The sequence below is a fragment of the Trichechus manatus genome, unplaced genomic scaffold, assembly GCF_000243295.1.
Source record: "Trichechus manatus latirostris isolate Lorelei unplaced genomic scaffold, TriManLat1.0 scaffold00176, whole genome shotgun sequence".
NCBI classification, from domain to species: domain Eukaryota; kingdom Metazoa; phylum Chordata; class Mammalia; order Sirenia; family Trichechidae; genus Trichechus; species Trichechus manatus.
The window spans coordinates 2,147,820-2,158,008 of NW_004444112.1; the positions used below are offsets into that span (position 1 = coordinate 2,147,820).

At 40.7% G+C, this 10,189-nt stretch overlaps 1 protein-coding gene across 3 annotated transcripts in view; it reads right to left on the bottom strand.

Annotated features, from left to right (window-relative positions):
- The window catches only part of TXNL4A (thioredoxin like 4A), a 24,675-nt gene extending 15,366 nt beyond the window's left edge, over positions 1 to 9,309 (bottom strand). Inside the window, exons 1-3 of one of the 3 annotated variants that reach the window (XM_023741231.1) lie at positions 8,628 to 8,751; positions 6,012 to 6,159; positions 5,515 to 5,584 (exon numbers count right to left, since the gene is read on the bottom strand). In XM_023741231.1, coding sequence (XP_023596999.1) covers positions 5,515 to 5,553 — 39 coding nt within the window. In that variant the 5' untranslated portion in view covers positions 5,554 to 5,584; positions 6,012 to 6,159; positions 8,628 to 8,751. Of the gene's footprint in view, positions 1 to 5,514; positions 5,585 to 6,011; positions 6,160 to 8,627; positions 8,801 to 9,222 lie in introns of those variants that run through there. The other 2 variants (XM_023741230.1, XM_004386909.2) reach the window with 2 other exon arrangements.
- Between the last annotated feature and the right edge of the window lie 880 nt (positions 9,310 to 10,189).

Below are 10,189 nucleotides of genomic sequence, written 5' to 3' on the forward strand. Positions count from 1 at the left end.
CAATAGAATTCAACAACATATCAAAAAAATAATTCACCATGACCACGTGAGATTCATACCAGGTATTCAGGGATAGTTCAACATTAGAAAAACAATCAATGTAATCCATCATATAAATAAAAGACAAGAATCACATGATCTTATCAATCGATGCAGAAAAGGCATTTGACCAAGTCCAACACCCATTCACGATAAAAACTGTCAGCAAAATAGGAACAGAAGGGAAATTCCTCAACATAATTAAGGGTATTTATACAAAGCCAACAGCCAACATCATCCTAAATGGAGAGAGTCTGAAAGCATTCCCCTTGAGAACAGGAACCAGACAAGGATGCCCTTTATCACCACTCTTATTCAACACTGTGCTGGAGGTCCTAGCCAGAGCAATTAGGCTAGGAAAAGAAATAAAGGGCATTCAGATTGGTAAGGAAGAAGTATAAGTATCTCTATTTGTAGATAATATGATCTTATACACAGAAAACCCTGAAGAATCCACAAGAAAACTACTGGCACTAATAGAAGATTTCAGCAAAGTATCAGGATACAAGATAAAAACATACAAAAATCAGTTGGATTCCTCTACACCAACAAAGAGAACTTCTGAGAGGAAATCATCAAATCAATACCATTTACAATAGCCCCCAAGAAGATAAAACACTTAGCAACAAATCTAACCAGAGGCATAAAAGACCTATACAAAGAAAACTACAAGACACTACTACAAGAAACCAAGAGACCTGTATAAGTGGAAAAACATACCTTGCTCATAGATAGAAAGACTCAACGTTGTGAAAACGTCAATTCCACTCAAAGCAATCTACAGATACAATGCAATCTTGATCCAAATTCCAACAGCATTTTTTAATGAGATGGAGAAACAAATCACCAACTTCAGATGGAAAGGGAAGAGGCCCCGGATAGGTAAAGTATTGCTGAAGAACAACAACAAAGTGGGAAGCCTCACACTCCCTGATTTTAGAACCTATTATACTGCCACAGTAGCTGAAACAACCTGGTACTGGTACAACAGATACATAGACCAGTGGAACAGAATTGAGAATCCAGACATAAATTCATCCATCTATGAGCAGCTGATATTTGACAAAGGCCCCAAGTCCATCAATTGGGGAAAAGACAGTCTCTTTAACAAATGGTGCTAGCATAACTAGATATCCATCTGCAAAAGACTGAAACAAGACCTATACTTCACACCATGCACAAAAACTAACTCGAAATAGATTAAGGACCTAAATGTAAACTCTAAAATGCTAAAGATTATGAAAGAAAAAATAGGGACAACACCAGGAGCCCTGATACATGGCATAAACAGAATACAAACCATAAGTAACAATGCACAAACACCAGAAGAGAAACTAGATAACTGGAAGCTCCTAAAAATCAAACCCTTATGCTCATCAAAAGACTTCACCAAATGAGTAAAAAGACAACCTACAGACTAGAAAAAAGTTTTGGCTACGACAAATTCGATCAGCGTCTAATCTCTAAAATCTACAAGATAACTGCAAAACCTCAACAACAAAAAGACATTTCACCAAAGAAGTCATTTAGGCAGCTAACAGACACATGAGGAAATGCTCACGATCATTAGGCATTAGAAAAATGCAAATCAAAACTACAATGAGATACCATCTCACCCCAACAAGGCTAGCATTAATCAAAAAAACACAAAATAATAAATGTTGGAGAGGTTGTAGAGAGACTGGAACACTTACACGCTGTTGGTGGGAATGTAAAATGTTACAACCACTTTGGAAATCAATTTGGCACTTCCTTAAAAAGCTAGAAATGGAAGTACCATACGATCCAGCAATCCCACTCCTTGGAATATATTCTAGAGAAATAAGAGCCGTCACACAAATAGATAAATGCATACCCAAGTTCACTGCAGCACTGTTCACAATAGCAAAAAGATGGAAACAACCTAAGTGCCCATCAACGGACGAATGGATAAACAAATTATGGTACATTCACACAACGGAATACTACACAATGATAAAGAACAACGAACAATCCGTGAAATACCTCATAACATGGATGCATCTGGAAGGCATTATGCTGAGTGCAATTAGTCAGTCATGAAAGGGCAAATATTGTATGAGACCACTATTAAAAGAACTCAAAAGGTTTAAACACAGAAAAAAACATTCTTTGATGGTTAAGAGAGTGGAGAGGGAGGGAGAGGGGTATTCACTAACTAGATAGTAGACAAGAATTATCTTAGGTGAAGGGAAGGACAACACATAATACAAGAGAAGCCAACACAACTGCACTAAACAAAAAGCTAAGAAGTTTCCCGAATACAACTAAGCACTTCGAGGGACAGAGTAGCAGGGGTGGAGGTTTGGGGAGCATGGTTTCAGGGGACATCTAGGTCAAATGGCTTAACAAAGTTTATTAAGAAAATGTTCTGCATCCCACTTTGGTGAGTGGCATCTGGGGTCTTAAAAGCTAGTGAACAGCCATCTAAAATATATCAATTGGTCCCAACCCACTTGGAGCAAAGGAGAATGAAGATCACCAGAGACACAAGAAAATATTAGCCCAAGAGACAAAAGGGCCACATAAACCAGAAACTCCACCAACCTGAGACCAGAAGAACTAGACCATGTCCAGCTACCACCGTTGACCACCTTGACAGGGAACGCAGCAGAGAGTCCCTGACGGAGCAGGAGAAAAGTGTGGAGCAGAACTCAAATTCACGTAAAAAGACCAGACTTAATGGTCTGACTGAGACTGGAGGAACCCTCAAAGCCATGGCCCCTAGACGCTCTACTAATCCAGAACTAAAACCATTCCCAGAGACCACTCTTCAGACAAAGATTAGACTGGAATATAAAACATAAAGAAATACTTGTGAAGAATGTACTTCTTAGCTCAAGCAGATACACGAGATCAAATAGGCAGCTCCTCTCCGGAGGCAGGATGAGAAGGCAGAAAGGGACAGGACCTGGTTGGATGGATACAGGAAACCCGAAGTGGAAAGGGGGAGTGTGCTGTCACATTACAGGGATTGCAACTAGTGTCACATAACAGTATGTGTATAAATTTTTGTATGAGAAATTAACTTGAGCTATAAACTTTCACTTAAAGCACAATTAGAAAAAAAAGAGGTATTCAACTTATGTCAGAACTGACTTTCGATAGAGTCGTTGGAATGAAGCCCTGTCTTAAGTTGGGGACTACCTGTATTTTCTAAAACCAATATATGCCCTGATTAACAATCTGCAATATATAGATGACACAACCTTGCTTGCTGAAAGTGAAGAGGACTTGAAGCGCTTAGATGAAGATCAAAGACCACAGTCTTCAGTATGGGTTACACGTCAACATAAAGAAAACAAAAATCCTCACAACTGGACCAATAAGCAACATCACGATAAACGGAGAAATTATTGAAGTTGTCAAGGATTTCATTTTACTTGGATCCACAATCAACACCCATGGAAGCAGCAGTCAAGAAATCAAATGACGCGTTGCATTAGGCAAATCAGCTGGAAAAGATCTCTTTAAAGTGTTAAAAAGCAAAGATGTCACTTTAAGGACTAAGGTACGCCTGACTCCAGCCATGGTGTTTTCAATTGCCTCATATGCATGTGAAAGCTGGACAATGAATAAAGAAGGCTAAAGATGAATCGATGCCTTTGAATTATGGTGTTGGAGAATAATATTGAAAATTCCATGGACTGCCAGAAGAATGAACAAATCTGTTTTGGTAAAAGTACAGCCAGAATGCTCCTTAGAAGGATGGTGAGACTTCATCTCACACACTTTGGACATGTTATCAGGAGGGACTAGTACATGGAGAAGAACATCATGCTTGGCAGAGTAGAAGGTCAGTGAAAAACAGGAAGACCCCTCAACAAGATGGATTGACACAGTGGCTGCAACAATGGGCTCAAGCATAGCAACAATTGTGAGGATGGTGCAGGACTGGTCAGTGTGTTTTTCTGGTGTACACAGGGTCACTGTGAGTTGGAACCGACTTGACTCACCTAACAATACTTGCTCTACTTAACTCTACTCACAATAACTCTTGCAAATTTTGCAATCTGAGACAGGTTAATGATAATAATGGAGTCCTTGATTGGTATAAACTGTTAAATGCTGGGCTGCTAACCAAAAGCTTGGGGATTTGAGCCCGCCCAGAGGAGCCTCAGGGAAAAAACCAAAACCCATTGCCATGAAATCTATTCCAACTCATAGTGACCCCACAGGACAGAGTAAAACTGCCCCATAGCGTTTCAAAGGAGTGCCTGGTTGATCTGAACTGCTGACCTTTTGGTTAGCAGCCGAACCAAGGCCTGACAATCTACTTCTGAAAAATTAGCCTTTGAAAACCCTACAGAGCATAGTTGTACACTGACATACATGGGTTCGTCATAAGTCGGAGTCAACTTGACAGTAACTGGTACTGGTAATGGTAACAATTTACCCCACTGCCGTTGAGTCGATTCCGACTCATAACGACCTATAGGACAGAGTAGAACTGCCCCACAGTTTCAAAGGAGTGCCTGGTTAATCTGAACTGCTGACCTTTTGGTTAGCAGCTGTAGCACTTAACCACTATGCCACCAGGGTTTCCAAATGATAATAAAGTGGCTAACAATTACTGAATATACTACTATGTGAGAAGGAACTGTTCTTGAAGCCTTTATGTTAACTCACTGAATCCTCACAACAACCTTTAAGTTAGGTACTATTAGCCCTTTTTACAGATGAGTAAAATGAGTCACAGACAACTTATTTAAGATTAGACAGCTAGTAAGTGGCAGAGTCTAACTCGATTCTCTATCTGCTAACTACAAGGCTACTTATACCGAGAGACACAAATTCATAGCAAACCCAAAAAATATGCACCTTATTTGTTCCTAATGAGACTCCTTATCTGTGCATCAGCTTCAACCAGATCAACTGATTCTCTGTAATTCTTAAGGTAACACTTCAGACTAATCCCCTAATATCAGTCTGAAAAAGCCCCATAAATATTTGCTTCATACATAATTTTATTAGAATGTATGATCATGAGTCAATGAGATGACTGAGATTTTACACATTTTTAGATTCACTGTGTGGACTTTTTATCTCACAAAAATTAAATGTCCCATTTATTCTTACTCATCATGGGATTTAGGTAGCTGTGAACCCTAAAGCATTGCTTTTATAAACTATATTCCTTCAAAATGGAAAGAAAGCTCAAATGTACATTAAATAGTCTCTATTCAAACTTGTGTGTAAAATCAGCTGCTAAACAGGAAAATTTATTATCATTCCACCAAATAAGTTGTCCATAATTAACAGCAAGCCCCCCAGATATCTGTAAACTCTTTAACATGCCTCCTATGTCTTCAGACTAACTTCCTTTATTCTGTATATGGCTTAAAACTAATCCAGTATGAAGTGGGGTGGACCTTTTATAAGCAGCAAGTCAATATACCACGTGTAGGAAAAACAGTATAATCAAGTCCAGCCTCAACATTTGCAACTTTTACTCACTTTAAAACAGCTGTGATATCCAAACAGGGCTCGTGACATGATGAGGACGATCCCCCACTATATGTCATTTCTGCAGAGGGAGATTTTTAAATAGAGAGTTATATTGTTCTTTACACTATAACCTTAAATTTCAAAAATTCCCATTGACCTTCCCCATAAAGGGCTTCTAGAATTGTAAATTCATATTTTGCCCTTACACTAAAAAGGAGGAAATAAAACATTAATAGTCCTTGAATGTATTTCAAGTTTGCAATTTGAATAACTATGCTTTAACAGTAAAAGCTGATTAAAAATAAATCCAAATTTTGGACATGCAAAAAAGTAAATTAAAAGATCAGAGAAAATTGCTGTAAGTGAGCCGAATCAAACTGTCCTTTTCATTAGATTCAATATCATGTAAAGTGTGTCCACTAGGAACACAGTGATTCAGATTGGAGAATGAAATAAAGGAATTAGAGAAGCAGAGAACAAGTCTGGTGAAAGTCCCTAAAACTTACATTAATACACAGAAAGTCTGTTTCCTAGCTAACAGCATCTTGCTGAGCTTTGCTTAGATCTGGAGAGCCACGACCCTCATCTCTAGCCATCCTAGCCTCACAGTGATGGCAGGGGGATCTGGGCATCACTTGATGTTTATGCTGCTACCTGCAAGGTAGAATAGTGAAAAGTTCCAGAACACATATCCCAAATGATTTCAGTCAATACACCAATGATTCACTTATCTGAAAATTGCTTTTAGTCAATTTTTCACTGAATTACAGCAGTATTTGCCCTTACCCATTCCACATTAAGCAATGTTTAAATGGTTCCCTGGTACCATCTCACTCATTACCTCTGGCCACTTGTGTTGGATCACTTTTATATGGCCTTTCTCACCATGGTCTTTTAACTCTCACCAAATGATTGGGTGGGGTTATGCAAATAAGGTGTTTGTGGCCCACCAAGGAGGATGGGACAGCTTGCTAATAATGCAAATAAGATGCATGGCACCCTGTGGGGGTGGGACCATGCAAATAAGGTATACAGAACCCTACTGAAGGGACTGGTCAGTTTTACCGTCTTGCTAAGTTTAAAATGAGCCATCCCAGAGGCAGAAAGGGGGACCACACTACCACCAAGAAAGAAGAGCTAGGAGTGGAGTGCATCCTTTGGATTGGGGATTCCTGTGCTGGGAACCTCCTGGACCCAGGAATCAGACAGAGAGAGCTGTAATGCTGGGGACAGCAAGAGATGGCGGAGAAGCAGTGGCAGAGAAACAGTGGCAGCAGAACTAGGAGATGGTGCAGTGGACTTCCCAGCCCACAGAGCGAGAAAGCTGAGCACCTTCAGGCAGGAGGCTTCCTGGCAGAGTAGGGTGCCTCCAGGTACTACTGGCAGAGCTAAAGAGCTTTGTAACACTTGCCTGAGCAAGGCAAAGGCCAGGCCGACGGCCAGAGAGAGGCCTGCCTGCGGGCACGGCTGAGAAGAAGCTGTCCTGACGGAAGAACTGTATCCGGAGTCGTTTCTGATCCTGAATTATAACCTGTTAACTTCCCTAATAAACCCCATAATCGTGAGTATTGTCTGTGAGTCCTGTGTGGTCACTGCAATGAATTATCGAACCCAGCAGAGAAGTAGAGAGTTCTGTGGGAGGGACGGTGTCAGAATTGGTAAAAAGGTTGGAGAGAGGAGGTGTGTCTGACCACTGTCTCATAGGAATCAGCCTTGGGCTGCTGATGCTGATAACGATTCTCCTCCCTCCTTGTGATGTTAGAGGAGGTCAGATGGTTGGGAAGGTCCTCAGCTGGTGAGAGAACTACTGATCTCCTGAATTCCCCAGGTGTCTACTAAGCTTCTCAGTATCTCCGTGTCCAAGAGAAAGAGGCTAAAAAATGGCTAATAGTCGAAGTACTCACTACTCTCATCCTCACCTCAACTGAAGTGTTTCGGAAAGTGAGGCCAGAATTCCCTGGGGAGCTTCTTTAAAAAACAATTTCTTAGACTCCACCCCAGACCTATAGAATCAGAATCTCTGAGCAGCATTTTAATAAGCACTAGTAAAGCATAACAATAGCCCGTAAAGTCCATAAAGCAACCACCCCAACCTCACGTTGCCCTTCCTACTACATAGGAGATAGTAAAAAGAAAGACAATTTTTCCTTTTCTTGATATAACATATATAGTTACTATTTACTCAAAGGAGTTGTTTTAACTCAGCTTACATTAGCATTATCTCCTACCCCCAAGAGAGAAAAAACTGTTTCAGTGTTTCTATTACTTTTACTCTCCATTCAAAGGAATGACCTCTCAAATTATTTATAGAATATTATTTCATTAAAACCTTAATATTTTTGTTTTTTGCCCTATTGCTACAACTGTAAAAATCAAGTCATCCATCAGGAAATTACAGAAAAAGAATTAAACCTCTGGTTGTATAATAGGGTCCTAAAACTGCACGTTTATTGTCAGCAAACAAGTGCCACAGACTACCCAGTGCACTAATGTTAAAAATTAGGAAAATTAGTTCTAACAAAGCACAACTCTACTTTTCTTCTAATGTTACCTACATGTGAATCACTCAAAACTATAAATCAAGTGACTTAAAAAGAGCATGGTGGGGTAAAAGAAAAAAAACCACCAAGAAAAAGAACAGGATTTACTACATAGATGTTCTGTTTTATAAATAAAACAAACAGGGTACCAAAAAGGCCATCTTTTTCTAACTAAGCTACAGTAAGTTCCAATGCTCTTGCCAAAGTCTGCAAATCTGTTCTTTCACTGCAAGGCAGATATGAATTTTGAAAAACACCCTATCAATAGAAATTACTGACTTATGTAGGGAGGGGGTCATGAACCTCTTTACATTTTGAAAAGAACTATGCATAGTCTCCCAGAAAAAGACCTGAACTCTGTACAATTTCAGGGAGCACATCCTCAAATCACAAAGAATCAGTCTGTACATTAATCCTGGTTCTTCTCTTTATATGGCGAATCTGTTTACACTGAATGGAGTATAGGATGCAGTTTTTAACCTCACTTTTTTAAAATTTTACTGCCAACTGGCAAAGCAAAAGAAATTCAAGCACAATGAAATTATTAAACTGATTACTGCACCCCACACTAAGAACATTTACCTTTTCAGCTATGCTATATAGAACTTCATCCATTTTCATACAAGTAGGATCCCAATCATGTCCAAACCTAATGACGACAACTCGGTCCTCCTCAGAAAGGATGGCTTGGTCCACCTGCCAGCCGTTGTGTAAATGTGGAAGCATATACGACATCTTGAAAACGTGGCTGATATCTGAAACAGAAAACCGTACACATCAGTCTTCACCGTCACCTGATGACAGGACAAATCATTTTGATTCCATCAGGTAGCTGCAACCACCTTCTTGATGAAGTGGCTGACACAGAATTCGGCCCTCACCTCTGGTAGCTCCACCGTACGCAGGGGCCCGGCCGCCACAATGGACCTCGCCCATCCGGGCGCCAGGACCGCGACCTCCGCCGCCCTGTGCCCGAACCGCCCCGCTGATGGGGACCCCGGGGCGAGGAGGACCCTCCATCTCGAACACGCCCCCTCCTCCCGGCCTCCCGCCCATGTCCCACACGGCCTACAGTCCGTCCCCCACGTCCTCCACCCCCAACCTGTCCCCGATCCCCTGGCCTCCACACGGTCTCCCGGGCCACCCACCCCCTTCACCCTCCCGGGACCGCACGCACCTCCCGGCAACTCTACAGCCTTCCGCACAGGACCCAGCGTTCAGCACCAAGCCCTGCTGCTCTCCTAGCACCTCTTGACCAGGTCGCGCATCGACGTAATGCGTGCGTGCGTGCATACGTGCGTGCGCGCGTCCGCAGCTGCACGCCCCGACTTTCGTGAGAGTAACGTCTCGCCCTCAGCGGCCAAACCCCACAGAGATTTTTTTTAGAGCTTGGTATGTTGAAAAAGCACCGAGGTAGTCGTTATGAGAAAAAGCAGGGCTTTATTGGACTTCGTTGTCATTTCCAATACATTGGCGCAAGTAATACCAGAGAAGACTGAAACTTACCAGCTGTTTTTGAACAAAAATCTTGGTGGATAGGATTGAATTATGAATACAGCATAGCTGATGGAGGACTGGTTCCATTTTTACTCTTCTTATCAATGTGAGGAAACTCTTAAAGCTGTGACGCCCCTGAAAGCCAAGGATCACAGTGGACCCACCATAGAACCAGACCTTCCAAAAGCTGTATCACAGCGTTAAACCAGAATTTTTCAAAATAATGATGCATTATAATCAATTCCATTGTTCTTTACAAAAAAAGTATTTTTAGTGAGAGCTGAAATATTTTGAGTCATAAATACATAAATTTACTTAAAATACTATTTTCATCTTTTTTCTTCCTCTTTAATATTTATTTTGTGTATATTTTCTGTGCACATGTATTAGTAAAGTAGTTCATGTATATGTAAATTTAAAAATAATTATACATACATTGGAGTGCTTGCTGAAAATTTGTCTGCTGATGTATTGTAATGTCACGAAGTGAGGAGACCGCTGGCCAGAAGAATGAAATGGGAAAAATATGACATTATAAAATGCTTTGATATTATTCGTTGACAATTTAAATATTAGAATCACACTCGGTAGAGATAATCCATACAGTATAATTCAACGGTTTTTTTAGTGTGTTCAGAGTTGCACAA